The following is a 17,519-nucleotide window of genomic DNA, read 5'->3' on the forward strand; positions in this document are numbered from 1 at the left end:
ATGCCCATGTACGCGGTGGTCTACCTGCGCTACGGGCCGTACAGCGCGGTGGGCCTGTCGGTGGAACATCGCACCTTCCGTCTGGAGGGTCTGCAAGGTGGGTGTCCGAGGGCCCCTGTGCGCCCAGGCGGACTCTGCCCGCTGCCTCCACCGTCCTCCCTCAGACCCTGAGCAAGTGCCACCTCCTCCGGGAAGCCTTCCCTGGCTTAGCATCTTCCTCAGCGCTTCCACTGCTTTCATGTGAGAACGAAACCAACATGCTCCGTAAGTTTAGAGGGAAAGTCTGAGCTAGAGATAAAAAGGTTGGAGTCACTGACTTGGTGGGAAAGATACAGAATGAAAAGAAAGCCCAGGATTGGGCCTGGCACATGCCCAAACCCAGGTTCTTTCAGAGAAATTGTAGTAGGATCCAAAGGAGGCAACATCAGTTAGGGCCCAGCAATCAAGGAGGGCCTCTTGGAGGCGGTGGCATTGAGTTGGGTTTTGAAGGATGGAGAGGATTTTAGTCAGCAGAGAAAGTTGTTCTACCCTGGCAGGTGACTTATAGTCCTCTGGCTTCCCTAATTTTTCTCTGAGAGAAAGCTGATTGAGAAAGTTCTATTGTAAATAGCTCAGTAGGTAGTGGTGCTTCAAATGTTTTGGAGCTTTGGCATTAGGACACAGCCTAAACCACTGGCTTTTTTCTTCTTTCCCCTCTCATGAGACTTCCCCACCCTTCCCCACCTCATAACCCACCTTTGGTAGATTCTCATTAAATGATGAGGCTGGTCAACTACAGCATTTCTTTATAAACAAAGCAGAACTTAGGCCACTGGAAAAGAACTTGCATTCAAGCAGTCTCTGATCCTTTTACTTTCTCTCCCTGTCCCCTGCCTCTCGACTTAGCAGGCTCTCTTTGTGCTCCTTACTGCTGCCACAATCACCAAGATTGTACAGAAATTGGTTAGATTATTTACATACCGAGTGCTATGAAAGCAGAATGCCAAATGAGCATGCCATAATATTGTTAATATTGTTATAATGTACATTTTACAAGTAATGAAAAAATCATCCTGCCGACTCCATCTGTCACCTCTTCCTGGACCCCCCCCCCTCCCTTCACCCCTGTAACCCCTCACTCATCTCCCACTCCCCTGCAGGCACTCTTGACAGGGAGTTGGCATGAGCAAAGGTGAAGCTCAGGGCCTCTACAGTCCACCGATCTGGTCTCTCCCATTTAATAGCTGTGTGGCCAAAGTCGAGATCAAGATGCTCTGCCTTTCTGGGCTTTGGTTTACTTCCTGATCAAGTGAGAATGATAATTTCTGCTTTGCTGGTGAGAAGATGCTATAAAGTACTGAACAACACTCCTTCACATCGCGAGTGCTCGGCTGGAGCTAGTTCCTAATATTCTGGAGGGGGATCTTCGGGGAGTGGAGGAGGGGACAGCTGGGGGCGTGCTTGGGGAGCAGCGAGCAGTCCGGGCTGGCTGGAGGATGGTGCCCAACACGAGCCAGTCCTGTGCAAAAAATCGGTCTTGGCCACAGGGAGCCAGCAAAGGTTCTTGAGCTAAAGAATAGTGAGGCCAGCAAAGTGCTTTAAGAGGCCAATTCTGAAGGAAGAGATCTGGAAAGGGGAAAATGGGAGAAAATGAATTTGGGGGAAAATATTAAGCCAGTGGTTGGAAATGACATTCTGAAGTTCAGGAGAGAAGTGAAAGTAGGAGATTTGGCTTCAAATGCCCTATGTATGTGATGACTCCAAAATTTCGATATCCAATCAGAACCCCTGGCTGCTGGAATGTTTATAGGTATCTCAGACCTGATAAGTCTAAAATTTCCAAAGAGAGATCCTGATATTGCCTGGAGCCAGCTCTTCCTGCATCTTTCCCCATCTCCATTGTCAGCAGCTTCATTCCTTCAGTTGCTTGGGCCAAAAACTCTTCTCTTGCTTCCACCTTCCCCATTTAGTCTGTCAGCAAATTGTGTTGGCCCTGCTTTCAAACTTTGTCCAGAATGCAACAACCCCTTCCTACCACCCACTTCCACCTCTTTGGTCCAAGCTGGCCATCAGGGTTTGCCTGGATCACTGCCCCATGTCCCTGTAGCTTGTTCTCAGCTCCGAAGCCAGGGGACCCCAATAAACCCAAGTCAGAGAGCGTGACTTCTGCCCCCTGAAAATAGCCCAGAAGCTGTCAGCTCACTTAGAGTAGTAGCCCAAGACTCATGCCAGCCCTCGAGACCTCCCAGCCTCATTGCCATCTACCAGGCCCAGTTGCCCACTCTCCCCTCACTCCTGCGCCTGCAGCTGGGTGCCTCGTGGGCTTGTAGCTCTCCTGGCTGACCTCCACCCAGGCTGGATGTCTCTGTGCCTCAAATGCTCTTGTCCTGGAGAGCTGCCTGCTGTCTACTCTTGCTCTCTCTCAGCCTTCATCTGGGTCTTTCTCAAAAGCCTATCTAAAATGTTAACCCTTCCCTCTGCCTTCCTCCTCCTCCTCTCCCTTCCCTCCTTTCATCTTTTCTTGGTACTCATAGGTATCCGAGGTAACGTATATTTTACTTACTCCCCTTGTTATCCTTCTGTCCACATTGGGTGTGTGCTTCAGGAGGGCTGGGACTCTTGTCTGCTGTATCCCAGTGCCCTGAAGAGTGCCTGGCCTATGGGAAGGGTCAGTACACAGCCATTAAGTAAATGAACCTCTGTAGATTAGAATGCCAGAAACACAGGAGAAGAGGCTGGGAGGATGTGAGGACAGACAAATAAGACAGACAGCAGGACATTGGAGGTAGTATCTCTGAAGGATGAGAGAGAGAGAGAGGAAGCATTAACAGTAGCCAGAGAAGGGGCACAGGGGTGCAGCGTTAGGAGAGAGCCAGGAGGTGCCCAGGAAACCCAAGAAGTAAGACTTCAAAGAAGAAAATGGCTAATGGGCCATTGAGCAGGAGTTAGCTCAAGAAAGGGTTGAGTTCATAGTTGATGAGAGGCTTAGAAAAAGAGTATTCTCATATACTTGTGATGGGATGGCTGGGAAATTGCCCCAGCAACTTTGGAGAACAGCTTAGCAATGTCTACTAAAATTTAACCACATAGTATAGAATCTAGCTCTTCCATTTCTCAGGATCTTCCTTATAAAACACATGCACACAAGGTGTGCCCAAGGTTTGCCACAGCATTCTTGATGATAGTGAGAAATTAGAAACAGCCGGCAAAAAAATGTCTAAATCCTCTGTCAGATCTCTGTCATGGGGAATACAATACAGCCATGAAAAATAATGCAGCAAGTCTATGTACATCAGCAGGGCTAGATGTCCAAGATGGAGTGTTATGAGAAAAGAGCACATGGCACAATTCCATGCCCATTTCCATTTAAAAAGACAAAGATAGAGAAAAGGAAAAATTATAGGTGATTTTTAAAAAAATTTTATTCTGTACTTTCCTGTAATTTTGCAGCTTTTTAAAACAAATCATGAGTCTACATTACATTTATAATTTGATAAAAATTTAGAGTTTAAATTACTGTTTGTTTGTTTTTTTGCCTGCAAAAGTGTTTTAAAGAAGCAATAAAGGAGATGGGTAACCACACCCATCTGTGAAAGGGGTGGGGTTGGGAAGAAATGGTGGCCCCATCGAAGGTGGTGGGGGTTCTTGACCTCAGCGAGGGCAGGCTCAGGAGAGGGTGGGCTGGAAGCTGCAGGAGCGAGAGAAAGTCAGTGGAGAGAAGGCAGCAGGCCCAGGCCTGCACTTTCCACAGTAGGAGAGGGACTGGAGTATTTTGAGAAGATCAAAGGGAGAATTTTTATGGTTGAAGGAGACTTGAGTATGTTCAAGCTATCAGCAGGTGGTTGATTTTTAAAGTTAGCTCTGCATATCTATGAATGATGAGTCATATAATACTGGCAGCCAATATTCACTGAGATTCTGCTTCCTCCCAAGCCACTGACATCACAGCAAGCACAGAGTAGGAAAATCTAAATTTGAATTTTGTGTATTGTCTTTAAAACCCATAGTCCTTTATCATTTCCTGAAGCCCTGCTGACTTCAGAAATAAGCCTGATCTTTCCTGAACGTGCCATCACCTTGAGAAATCTGAAAATTCTTGTTCTTTCTTTATTACCCACAAATTATTATACTCAGCAAAAATGTCCCTGCAATGGCCTCCATACTGATGGAACTAAAACTTAACAAAAGTTCTAAGTAATTTCCCTGATCTGGGTTGCTGCTTGCCTGCCTAATGTCTACCAAACGCCCCCCATTGAAAGGAGCTAGAAGGAATTTAAACTGACCCTTAAAAATAAGAAGCACCCTTATCCAGCTAAGACCCCCTGGTGCCCCCTCCCGTTCCAGGCTGTGTGTTGGCCTCACCCGACAGTGGTTTCTCTCTGGGGACCTTGGCTTCCCAGTCAGCACATTTAAACCATTCGCAGATGGTGCCCAATTCCACCAGCACGGAAGAGGAGGGAGGCTTTTTTGGGTCCCTTCGGTTCATCCAGACCCCCCTTGGAGGATGAGGTGCCGCTTCAAAGAGGCAGGTGTTCTGGGGGTGGCCTTACGGCTTCTGCTGGATTTCTGCTGGAGTTCAGCCACCACCTTTGCGAGGCCTTGGTTTCAGGGGGTTATATTTATCTGACCTTTCTTGAATAGACAGAGCCAGCGCAGCTCATAGGGGAAAAAAACAAAATGGGTCTTCTGTGCAAAAAGGTGGCATTTGGCTGAGCTGCGGGAATTCTGGGCTCGTTGTGTTTGATCCTTAGGCCTGCACATGCCTCCCCGCAGCCCGGCTCAATGCAAGAGGAGAAGGGGCACAGTGTCCTGGGGATGAAAACATGGTGTGGACCCTGATGGAGTTCAGCCCGTCTCTTCAATTCATGAAAGTCAGCCTTAGTCACTCAAGGTCCAAAGAAGTCTTTGGAATTGTCGTGTGCAATGATGGCTTCGTCATTCAGTGGGAGGATGGGGGCGGTGCATTAGTAATAAATGAGGGAGACATATACCCTTGAAGGACCAGACAGCCTGTGCTTTGGAATCTTCTAGAAAGTTGAGGGAGGAGTGTTACACTCTCTTAAGGCAATTGCTTCCTGCTGGAGTTGATTTGCTCAAGTTTGAGGCAGATCCCCATTATTTGGCACCTTCCAGCTCCATAGGATGGGTTGTTTGGTGCAGCAATACCTGTTTCTCATATACCCTGCCATGTCTGAGGGTTTGCTGTCCTCCTTGTGAAGCAAACCCCAAATCCAGTCTCTGGGAGACTCCATCTGAGGGGCACTGCAGGGGGTGAAAAGTGAAAAGTGAAAGGTCCTGGACACCAAACTGTGCTTGCCCACTTGCAGCTTTCCCCTCTCTGGCTGCCCTTCCCCTTTCGGGAGGGGCTGCTGCTGGGGGAGCCTGTGACGCACCCCCACCCCAAAAGCTCTGCCTACAGACTGCCATTTTGGCTTCCTACATGATCAGCTGGCCATTCCAAACTTGCTGGACTGCTTCATTTAAGCACGCCATTCGCTGACCAACACTCAGAATCTTCTTTCAAAAATGCTTAAGAGGGAGGTGGGGCAAGATGGCGGACTGGTGAACTGTATGTTTTAGTTACTCCTCCAGGAAAGTGGGTAGAAAGCCAGGAACTGCGTGGACTGGACACCACAGAGCAATCTGACTTTCGGCATACTTCATACAACACTCATGAAAATGTGAAACTGCTGAGGTCAGCGAAATCTGTAAGTTTTTGTGGCCAGGGGACCCGCACCCCTCCCTGCCAGGCTCAGTCCCGTGGGAGGAGGGGCTGTCAGCTCCAGGAAGGAGAAGGGAGAACAGCAGTGGCAGCCCTTACCGGAAACTCATTCTACTGATCCAAACTCCAACCATAGATAGACTGAGACCAGACACCAGAGAATCTGAGAGCAGCCAGTCCAGCAGAGAGGAGACAGACATAGAAAAAAACAGCAAGAAAAACTCCAAAATAAAAGCGGAGGATTTTTAGAGTTCTCGTGAACATAGAAAGGGGAAGGGCAGAGCTCAGGCCCTGAGGCTCATATTGAAATCCTGAAGAAAAGCTGATCTCTCTGCCCTGTGGACCTTTCCTTAATGGCCCTAATTGCTTTGTCTCTTAGCATTTCAATAACCCATTAGATCTGTGAGGAGGGCCCTTTATGTTTTTTGGTTTTTTGTTTTTTTAATCCTTTTTTCTTTTTCTAAAACAATTACTCTAAGAAGCCCAATACAGAAAGCTTCAAAGACTTGCAATTTGGGCAGGTCAAGACAAGAGCAGAACTAAGAGAGCTCTGAGACAAAAGGCAATAATCCAGTGGCTGAGAAAATTCACTAAACACCACAACTTCCCAAGAAAAGGGGGGTGTCCGCTCACAGCCATCATCCTGGTGGACAAGAAACACTCCTGCCCATTGCCAGCCCCATAGCCCAGAGCTGCCCCATACAACCCAGTGGGACGGAAGTGCTTCAAATAACAGGCACACACCACAAAACTGGGCATGGTCATTAGCCTTCCCTGCAACCTCAGCTGATTGTCCCAGAGTTGGGAAGGTGGAGCAGTGTGAATTAACAAAGCCCCATTCAGCTATCATTTCAGCAGACTGGGAGCCTCCCTACACAGCCCAGCAGCCCAGAACCACCCTGGGGGGATGGCACTCACCTGTGACATAGCACAGTCACCCCTCAACAGAGGACCAGCGGGTGCACAGCCTGGAAGAGGGACCCACTTGCAAGTCTCAGGAGCCATATGCCAATACCAAGGACTTGTGGGTCAGTGGCAGAGACAAACTGTGGCAGGACTAAAGTGAAGGAATAGACTATTGCAGCAGCTTTAAAACTCCAGGATCACCAGGGAGATTTGATTGTTAGAGCCACCCCCCTCCCTGACTGCCCAGAAACATGCCCCATATACAGGGCGGGCAACACCAACTACACACGCAAGCTTGGTACACCAATTGGACCCCACAAGACTCACTCCCCCACTCATCACAAAGGCAAAGCAGGGGAGAACTGGCTTGTGGAGAACAGGTGGCTTGTGGACGCCATCTGCTGGTTAGTTAGAGAAAGTGTACTCCACAAAGCTGTAGATCTGATAAATTAGAGATAAGGACTTCAATTGGTCTACAAATCCTAAAAGAACCCTATCAAGTTAAGCAAATGCCAAGAGGCCAAAAACAGAAAATTATAAAGCATATGAAAAAAACAGACGATATGTATAACCCAAGCCCAAGCACCCAAATCAAAAGACCGGAAGAGACACAGCACCTAGAGCAGCTACTCAAAGAACTAAAGATGAACAATGAGACCGTAGTACGGGATACAAAGAGCATAAAGACAACATTCCAAGACTAAATAAAAAAATAGATGATCTTCTGGAAATTAAAGAAATTATTGACCAAATTAAAAAGATTCTGGACACTCATAGTACAAGACTAGAGGAAGTTGAACAACGAATCAGTGACCTGGAAGGTGACAGAATGGAAAATGAAAGCATAAAAGAAAGAATGGGGAAAAAAATTGAAAAAATCGAAACGGACCTCAGGGATATGATAGATAATATAAAACATCTGAATATAAGACTCATTGGTGTTCCAGAAGGGGAAGAAAATGGTAAAGGTCTAGGAAGAGTTTTCAAAGAAATTGTTGGGGAAAACTTCCCAAATCTTCTAAACAACATAAATACACAAATCATAAATGCTCAGCGAACTCCAAACAGAATAAATCCAAATAAACCCACTCTGAGACAGATTCTGATCACACTGTCAAACATGGAAGAGAAGGAGCAAGTTCTGAAAGCAGCAAGAGAAAAGCAATTCACCACATACAGAGGAAACAGCATACAACTAAGTAGTGACTACTCAGCAGCCACCATGGAGGCGAGAAGGCAGTGGCACAACATATTTAAAATTCTGAGTGAGAAAAATTTCCAACCAAGAATACTTTATCCAGCAAAGCTCTCCTTCAAATTTGAGGGAGAGCTTAAATTTTTCACAGACAAACAAATGCTGAGAGAATTTGCTAACAAGAGACCTGCCCTACTGGAGATACTAAAGGGAGCCCTAAAGACAGAGAAACAAAGAAAGGAGAGAGAGACTTGGAGAAAGGTTCAGTACTAAAGAGATTCGGTATGGGTACAATAAAGGATATTAATAGAGAGAGGGGAAAAATATATATGACAAACATAAACCAAAGGATAAGATGGCTGATTCAAGAAATGCCTTCACGGTTATAACGTTGAATGTAAATGGATTAAACTCCCCAATTAAAAGATATAGATTCGCAGAATGGATCAAAAAAAATGAACCATCAATATGTTGCATACAAGAGACTCATCTTAGACACAGGGACACAAAGAAATTGAAAGTGAAAGGATGGAAAAAAATATTTCATGCAAGCTACAGCCAAAAGACAGCAGGTGTAGCAATATTAATCTCAGATAAAATAGACTTTAAATGTAGGGATGTTTTGAGAGACAAAGAAAGCCACTACATACTAATAAAAGGGGCAATTCAACAAGAAGAAATAACAATAATAAATGTCTATGCACCCAATCAAGGTGCCACAAAATACATGAGAGAAACACTGGCAAAACTAAAGGAAGCAATTGATGTTTCCACAATAATTGTGGGAGACTTCAACACATCACTCTCTCCTATAGATAGATCAACCAGACAGAAGACCAATAAGGAAATTGAAAACCTAAACAATCTGATAAATGAATTAGATTTAACAGACATCTACAGGACATTACATCCCAAATCACCAGGATACACATACTTTTCTAGTGCTCACGGAACTTTCTTCAGAATAGATCATATGCTGGGACATAAAACAAGCCTCAATAAATTTAAAAAGATTGAAATTATTCAAAGCACTTTCTCTGACCACAAAGGAATACAATTAGAAGTCAATAACCATCAGAGACTTAGAAAATTCACAAATACCTGGAGGTTAAACAACACACTCCTAAACAATCAGTGGGTTAAAGAAGAAATAGCAAGAGAAATTCCTAAATATATAGAGACGAATGAAAATGAGAACACAACATACCAAAACCTATGGGATGCAGCAAAAGCAGTGCTGAGGGGGAAATGTATAGCACTAAACGTATATATTAAAAAGGAAGCAAGAGCCAAAATCAAAGAACTAATGGATCAACTGAAGAAGCTAGAAAATGAACAGCAAACGAATCCTAAACCAAGTAGAAGAAAAGAAATAACAAGGATTAAAGCAGAAATAAATGACACAGAGAACAAAAAAACAATAGAGAGGATAAATGTCACCAAAAGTTGGTTCTTTGAGAAGATCAACAAGATTGACAAGCCCCTAGCTAGACTGACAAAATCAAAAAGAGAGAAGACCCATATAAACAAAATAATGAATGAAAAAGGTGACATAACTGCAGATCCTGAAGAAATTAAAAAAATTATAAGAGGATACTATGAAGAACTGTATGGCAACAAACTGGATAATGTAGAGGAAATGGACAATTTCCTGGAAACATATGAACAACCTAGACTGACCAGAGAAGAAATAGAAGACCTCAATCAACCCATCACAAGCAAAGAGATCCAATCAGTCATCAAAAATCTTCCCACAAATAAATGCCCAGGGCCAGATGGCTTCACAGGGGAATTCTACCAAACTTTCCAGAAAGAACTGACACCAATCTTACTCAAACTCTTTCAAAACATTGAAGAAAATGGAACACTACCTAACTCATTTTATGAAGCAAACATCAATCTAATACCAAAACCAGGCAAAGATGCTACAAAAAAGGAAAACTACCGGCCAATCTCCCTAATGAATATAGATGCAAAAATCCTCAACAAAATACTTGCAAATCGAATCCAAAGTCACATTAAAAAAAATCATACACCATGACCAAGTGGGGTTCATTCCAGGCATGCAAGGATGGTTCAACATAAGAAAATCAATCAATGTATTACAACACATCAAAAATTTGAAAGGGAAAAATCAAATGATCATCTCAATAGATGCTGAAAAAGTATTCGACAAAATCCAACATCCGTTTTTGTTAAAAATGCTTCAAAAGGTAGGAATTGAAGGAAACTTCCACAATATGATAAAGAGCATATATGAAAAACCCACAGCCAGCATAGTACTCAATGGTGAGAGACTGAAAGCCTTCCCTCTAAGATCAGGAACAAGACAAGGATGCCCGCTGTCACCACTGTTATTCAACATTGTGCTGGAAGTGCTAGCCAGGGCAATCTGGCAAGACAAAGAAATAAAAGGCATCCAAATTGGAAAAGAAGAAGTAAAACTGTCATTGTTTGCAGATGATATGATCTCATATCTAGAAAATCCTGAGAAATCGACGCTACAGCTACTAGAGCTAATAAACAAATTTAGCAAAGTAGCGGGATACAAGATTAATGCACATAAATCAGTAATGTTTCTATATGCTAGAAATGAACAAACTGAAGAGACACTCAAGAAAAAGATATCATTTCCAATAGCAACTAAAAAAAACAAGTACCTAGGAATAAACTTAACCAAAGATGTAAAAGACCTATACAAAGAAAACTACATAACTCTACTAAAAGAAATGGAAGGGGACCGTAAAAGATGGAAAAATATTCCATGTTCATGGATAGGAAGGCTAAATGTCATTAAGATGTCAATTCTACCCAAACTCATCTACAGATTCAATGCAATCCCAATCAAAATTCCAACAACCTACTTTGCAGACTTGGAAAAGCTAGTTATCAAATTTATTTGGAAAGGGAAGATGCCTCAAATTGCTAAAGACACTCTAAAAAAGAAAAACAAAGTGGGAGGACTTACACTCCCTGAGTTTGAAGCTTATTATAAAGCCACAGTTGTCAAAACAGCATGGTACTGGCACAAAGATAGACATATAGATCAATGGAATCGAATTGAGAATTCAGAGATAGACCCTCAGATCTATGGCTGACTGATCTTTGATAAGGCCCCCAAAGTCACTGAACTGAGTCATAATGGTCTTTTCAACAAATGGGGCTGGGAGAGTTGGATATCCATATCCAAAAGAATGAAAGAGGACCCCTACCTCACACCTTACAACAAAAATTAACTCAAAATGGACCAAAGATCTCAATATAAAAGAAAGTACCATAAAACTCCTAGAAGATAATGTAGGAAAACATCTTCAAGACCTTGTATTAGGCGGCCACTTCCTAGACTTTACACCCAAAGCACAAGCAACAAAAGAAAAAATAGATAAATGGGAACTCCTCAAGCTTAGAAGTTTCTGAACCTCAAAGGAATTTCTCAAAAAGGTAAAGAGGCAGCCAACTCAATGGGAAAAAATTTTTGGAAACCATGTATCTGACAAAAGACTGATATCTTGCATATATAAAGAAATCCTACAACTCAATGACAATAGTACAGACGGCCCAATTATAAAATGGGCAAAAGATATGAAAAGACAGTTCTCTGAAGAGGAAATACAAATGGCCAAGAAACACATGAAAAAATGTTCAGCTTCACTAGCTATTAGAGAAATGCAAATTAAGACCACAACGAGATACCATCTAATACTGATTAGAGTGGCTGCCATTAAACAAACAGGAAACTACAAATGCTGGGGGGGATGTGGAGAAATTGGAACTCTTATTCATTGTTGGTGGGACTGTATAATGGTTCAGCCACTCTGGAAGTCAGTCTGGCAGTTCCTTAGAAAACTAGATAGAGTTACCATTAGATCCAGTGATTGCACTTCTCAGTATATACCCGGAAGATCGGAAAGCAGTGACACGAACAGATATCTGCACACCAATGTTCATAGCAGCATTATTCACAATTGCCAAGAGGTGGAAACAACCCAAATGTCCTTCAACAGATGAGTGGATAAATAAAATGTGGTATATACACACGATGGAATACTACGCGGCAGTAAGAAGGAACGATCTCGTGAAACATGACAACATGGATGAACCTTGAAGACATAATGCTGAGCGAAATAAGCCAGGCACAAAAAGAGAAATATTATATTCTACCACTAATGTGAACTTTCAAAAATGTAAAACAAATGGTTTATAATGTAGAATGTAGGAGAACTAGCAATAGAGAGCAATTAAGGAAGGGGGAACAATAATCCAAGAAGAACAGATAAGCTATTTAACATTCTGGGGATGCCCAGGAATGACTACGGTCTGTTAATTTCTAATGGGTATAGTAGGAACAAGTTCACAGAAATGTTGCTATATTAGGTAACTTTCTTGGGGTAAAGTAGGAACAGGTTGGAAGTAAAGCAGTTATCTTAGGTTAGTTGTCTTTTTCTTACTCCCTTGTTATGGTCTCTTTGAAATGTTCTTTTATTTGTATTTTTTTTAAATTTTTTTTTCCATACAGTTGATTTAAAAAAGAAAGAAAAGTTAAAAAAAAAAAAAAAAAAAAGGAAAAAAATATGTAGTGCCCCCTTGAGGAGCCTGTGGAGAATGCAGGGGTATTCGCCTACCCCACCTCCATGGTTGCTAACATGACCACAGTCATAGGGGACTGGTGGTTTGATGGGTTGAGCCCTCTACCATAGGTTTTACCCTTGGGAAGACGGTTGCTGCAAAGGAGAGGCTAGGCCTCCCTATGGTTGTGCCTAAGAGCCTCCTCCCGAATGCCTCTTTGTTGCTCAGATGTGGCCCTCTCTCTCTGGCTAAGCCAACTTGAAAGGTGAAATCACTGCCCTCCCCCCTACGTGGGATCAGACACCCAGGGGAGTGAATCTCCCTGGCAACGTGGAATATGACTCCCAGGGAGGAATGTAGACCCGGCATCGTGGGACGGAGAACATCTTCTTGACCAAAAGGGGGATGTGAAAGGAAATGAAATAAGCTTCAGTGGCAGAGAGATTCCAAAAGGAGCCGAGAGGTCACTCTGGTGTGCACTCTTACGTGCAATATAGACAACCCTTTTTAGGTTCTAAAGAATTGGGGTAGCTGGTAGTGGATACCTGAAACTATCAAACTACAACCCAGAACCCATGAATCTTGAAGACAATTGTATAAAAATGTAGCTTATGAGGGGTGACAATGGGATTGGGAAAGCCATAAGGACCACACTCCCCTTTGTCTAGTTTATGGATGGATGAGTAGAAAAATAGGGGAAGGAAACAAACAAACAAAGACAAAGGTACCCAGTGTTCTTTTTTACTTCAATTGCTCTTTTTCACTTTATTTATTATTCTTGTTATTTTTGTGTGTGTGCTAATGAAGGTGTCAGGGATTGATGTAGGTGATGAATGTACAACTATGTAATGGTACTGTGAACAATCGAATGTTCGATTTGTTTTGTATGACTGCGTGGGATGTGAATATATCTCAATAAAATGAAGATTAAAAAAAAATGCTTAAGAACAAGACGTGTAAACAAGATACGGTAACAAAGACACCAGAGAAGGAGATGAGGTCGTTTTTTGGAGAGCGGCATGAGCTGATACAGGATCAATTAGGCCATCCCTGGGTGCCCACAGAGCACGCCTGTGTTAATGGAGACCCTCGCTGAGTTGCTTTCTCAAGTTCCTTTCCAGAAGGGAAATGAAAATCACGCAATTAAAATGTTCACAGTTGGGGCTGGATGTTCCTGAATTGATTGAAAGACGATGAAGTGGACATGCCAACATTTCAAAACAGCAATTGTCTCTGTAACTGAATGCAATTAACTAGCATCACTGTCTGCTTTTCTCTAGGAAGACTGATTGAAATGCGAAGACTTGGAAAAACATGCCCCCTCCCCAGCTGATCTCTCTTCCCATCCTAACCAGAATTCTCACCAACATATGAAGGCTGCCGTAGGTGATGAGATAGAGGTTAACATAGCAAGACAGTTGGGGAAATAGATTTCTCATAACCCCCATATACCTGTCATTTCCACAATAGAGATTAAAGCTAGCGATTTTTCCCTGGCTGATCACCGGGAAAGGGGGTATTAAACACAAGTAATAACAAACAAGCCGTTTCCAAAGATGAGAATAAAAGGCAAGACCGTTCGCTTTTATAGAAGCATTTTTTCTGTTTATTATTTTTAAAAAATCTGAAAAATACTGAAAGAATAAAGAAGAGTGCCCCATAATCTCACCCAGAGAGATAACCACTTGGTGTTTTCTTCCTCCTTTTTCCCATTACATATACATATTTTAATTAATATTGAATATATAATATATATTTGTACCCTGATTTTTCACTTAAAGCATGAAGTATTTTTCTTACCTCTGACAAAGTCCATGAAGTTTATTTTAAATGAACAAGTGAGATCTCATCTTTCAGACTTACCACCTTTTACCTGACCATCATCTTGTTATTGAACATGGAAATTATTTGCAGTGCTTTGCAATTGTAATAATACAGAAAGGAACATCTCGTTGCGAAGATCCTACTGTTTCTGATTTTTTCCTTAGGAAGCTTTCTTTAGCTTAGGAAGCTTTAAAGTGGAAGCCCCTGGGCAAGAGACATCATTCATTTTTTGAGGTTTGGGCATGTACTGTCAAATGGTCTTCCAGAAAGGTAACCAGTTTATATTTCTACCCACAGCATTACACATGGCCCAAGCCCCTGACTCCTGTCCAACACAAGTGTTGTCTCTGTAATATTAAACCTTCTGGTGTCAGGGATTGATTTTGGTGATGAATGCACAACTATGTAATGATACTGTGAACAATCAAATGTATGCTTTGTTTTGTATGACTGCATGGTATGTGACTATATCTCAATAAAATGAATTTAAAAAATATATTAAACCTTCTGGAAAATGCAGAAAAGCTCTTTCCTGGAGAAAGCTCACTTTTAACTGATAGTTTGGGTCCCGAGGCAAATCTCAAGGGAAACCTGAATTTCTTGGCCCTGCAGCTCTCTGCTTCCCTGCAGGGTCAGGGCCCATTGGGGCCAGCCCAGGGCAGGTGCCTACTAGGGTAGCTGAGTAACCTAAGAACAACTAGAGAGCAGACCAGCCATTGTCTCTTGGGAGGACAGGCCCACACCAGGCTAGCCTGGAGTCTGTCTCCATTGCATCCCTCCCCCCTCCCTTTCCAGTGGTGTTGACGAGAGATGGACACGAGGTCATTCTAGAGAAGATTGACGACTGGGATGTGGTGGAGCTCATGGTGAATGGAGAGGTGGTTTTCCGCTGCAATATCAAGGACCTAGAGTTCGGTAAGGCCTTGGGTGAGGTTCCCAGTACCCCTCGGTAAGGTGCTTGATGTCCTGGGGCTCCCTCCCAGAACTCTGTATGCAGAAGAAAAGAAAGTTCTTTGGACTCCCAATGAGATGATATATGACCTATATTACGTAGGTGTGGTATGTGTGTTTTATTTTTTTATTATTATTATTTTTATTTTCATTTTTTTTGCTTTCAAAACTGTTCTGTTCCATTTGATCATTGTAACTAGGCTTACTAAGCAATTAGAGTTGAAAAGCCAGCAGTGTGGGTGTTATTATAGCAACGTTCTCGGGAGCTCTGGCTTTACCCTGGAGAGCTCCTGGCCTGGCCAGTCTGCACCACGCAAACCTCACTGTGCTCAGAAGTAAAAGCTTTTGCAATTTACAAATACTCCATAAAAGGTTAATTAACACTTTACGTGCCTGTACCTTTTGAAAATGCACCCCAGATGAAAGCTGCCTGTTTAATAGGACATCAAATTGCATGTAACGTTGGCCCAAAGACTATTGTCTCTATTTCCCTAGGAGGCGATGGAAAGCTCGACCCGCTGTGCGAAGAGGCCAGGCTAGCGGTGCTAAAAGCCTACTAATGTCCTCACCAGCAGGATCGTCTTGGGCGGCAGAAGGGCAGCTATCTCCAGCCGTTCCAGGATGCGGGCAAAGGTGGCCCCGTCAGAACGAGGCCCCTCCACCTGGCCCCCAGAATCCTGCAGCATCAGCTTTCTCACCTGGCTACAGGGAACGGGGCCCCACAAAAACAATAAAACCACGGCATGTGCAGCATCTCTCAACCCTGACCCATAGGGAGAGTCCTCCAATATCAGATACACGTTGCGCTGAAGGAAATAATAAAATGCAATCAAATAACAAAGCAGCGTCCCTTACTAATAACGCGCAGTTGCCAGAAGCATTTGAGCTCCCCTCCTACAGTAGGCAAGGAGCAAGGAATGAGTAAAATTAAAGGTTAGGGGGAAATGTGCACCTGGGAGCATCTGAGCCACTCATTGTCACCATTTGGCAATCTGGCTGTTCGGACAGATTTGTTCCTTGCTCTCAAAAGAATAAATATTTAAAACTGGTAATGTAAAATGACCTAAAGTCAGACCTTCAGTTATCCTCATTTGAAACAAGAGAACTATCTGTCTTCTTTGGGATTAGTTTGTCCCACGAGATGTGCTGAGGAAGACCCAAACAGGTAGGGGGTGGGGGAGAAGTGTGAAATGACATCCCTGATCCTTCGGAGGAAAATGCAGTCCAACAGAATTAAGGAAGGATTTGACTTACAGTCAGTGTAAAAATGAGCCACGTCGAAGTGATGTCATTTTTACTTTCACGTCCTGTGCCCCAAACTGTAGTAGTATGTGCCCTCAGGTGTAGACCAGGGGCAAAAACAGGTACTGATCTAACTAAGTAAAATGTGAACTCACGGTAAGAAAGGAGCCACACCTTTTAGAAGAAAGATGGACTCCTTCACAGAAAGTTCTAGAACTGGTGGTGGAGGTCAAGAGCTTTCAGAGCCTTCAGAAGCACACCAGCTCCCTCTGACGCCCCTTCCTCAGTGAACAGGACTTGCCCTGGCCCCTGCCCCTCACCCTACCAGGTGGGAAACCATTTCCATTGCTGAGTCAACACCACCCTCCTTCACCCCAGAGATGAAAAGGCCATCACTTGTGCAAGTTCTTTCTCGTATGTGATGAAATAGAGGCTATAATTTTAAAAACCCAGCTCAGACTTCACTTACCAGATTATGAATCACTTAGGAATCTTTGAAAATAATCATCCTCACTAAGAAACTGAGGCTAAAAAAAAAAAAAAATGCTTCCTCAACATGTCCAGGGCTGGTTTCACACTAAATTTAGTCAGTAACACTAGATTTAGGCTCTTCTTCTCAAAGACCTATAGATTTAGCATTCTTTCTTTATTTCAATATCAAAATTTTATATAGGAGAAATATATTTTCATTAAAGAAAAATGGAAACACACGGGTAAGGATAAATTATAAAATTAAAATTTCTAACACTTTGGTCTTAGAAACATTTAGGTTTCTTCTGTTTATGTTTTTATACATAAATATTCATAAAGTGAAATAAACATAGAAATGTATTCTACCAATTTGGGAATCACATTGTATGTACACAATTTGATGTCTTTTTAAAAAACTTAATGATTTTTAAATTTTAAGCCTCTTAAACTTCTAAAGCCTCTCCCTGCTTTATGAAAACATTTTAATTTTCTAATATCTATCTATGGAAGAGTTCTGTCTTGAATCAGGGAATTTCCTCCTCCCTGAACAGTGATCCCTACTTTCACTGCCAAAACTTCCACTTGGAGCCAGAGTTGCGGGCTTCTGTCCGTCCGCGTGGGGCGCGGTAACTTCAGCTCAGAGCTCCGTGCACTGGCGTCTCC

The 17,519-nt window shown here is 42.9% G+C and overlaps 1 protein-coding gene across 1 annotated transcript; it reads left to right on the plus strand.

Moving 5' to 3' along the window:
- On the plus strand, nt 1–15,703 carry C15H10orf53 (chromosome 15 C10orf53 homolog). Its single transcript, XM_037805398.1, has 3 exons — nt 1–97; nt 14,988–15,107; nt 15,639–15,703. Exons 1-3 carry the CDS (start codon nt 1–3, stop codon nt 15,701–15,703), a joined length of 282 nt encoding a protein of 93 aa, XP_037661326.1.
- Nucleotides 15,704–17,519: the final 1,816 nt, after the last annotated feature.

Source organism: Choloepus didactylus, chromosome 15 (genome assembly GCF_015220235.1).
Source record: "Choloepus didactylus isolate mChoDid1 chromosome 15, mChoDid1.pri, whole genome shotgun sequence".
NCBI classification, from domain to species: Eukaryota; Metazoa; Chordata; class Mammalia; order Pilosa; family Megalonychidae; genus Choloepus; species Choloepus didactylus.

Bases quoted from the DNA above. Each gene is read 5' to 3' on its own strand.
- C15H10orf53 (XM_037805398.1), top strand. From the start codon at position 1: ATGCCCATGTACGCGGTGGTCTACCTGCGCTACGGGCCGTACAGCGCG. The intron at 98-14,987 runs GTGGGTGTCCGA...CTCCCTTTCCAG, and splicing joins CCGTCTGGAGGGTCTGCAAG to TGGTGTTGACGAGAGATGGA. The intron at 15,108-15,638 runs GTAAGGCCTTGG...CTATTTCCCTAG, and splicing joins TATCAAGGACCTAGAGTTCG to GAGGCGATGGAAAGCTCGAC.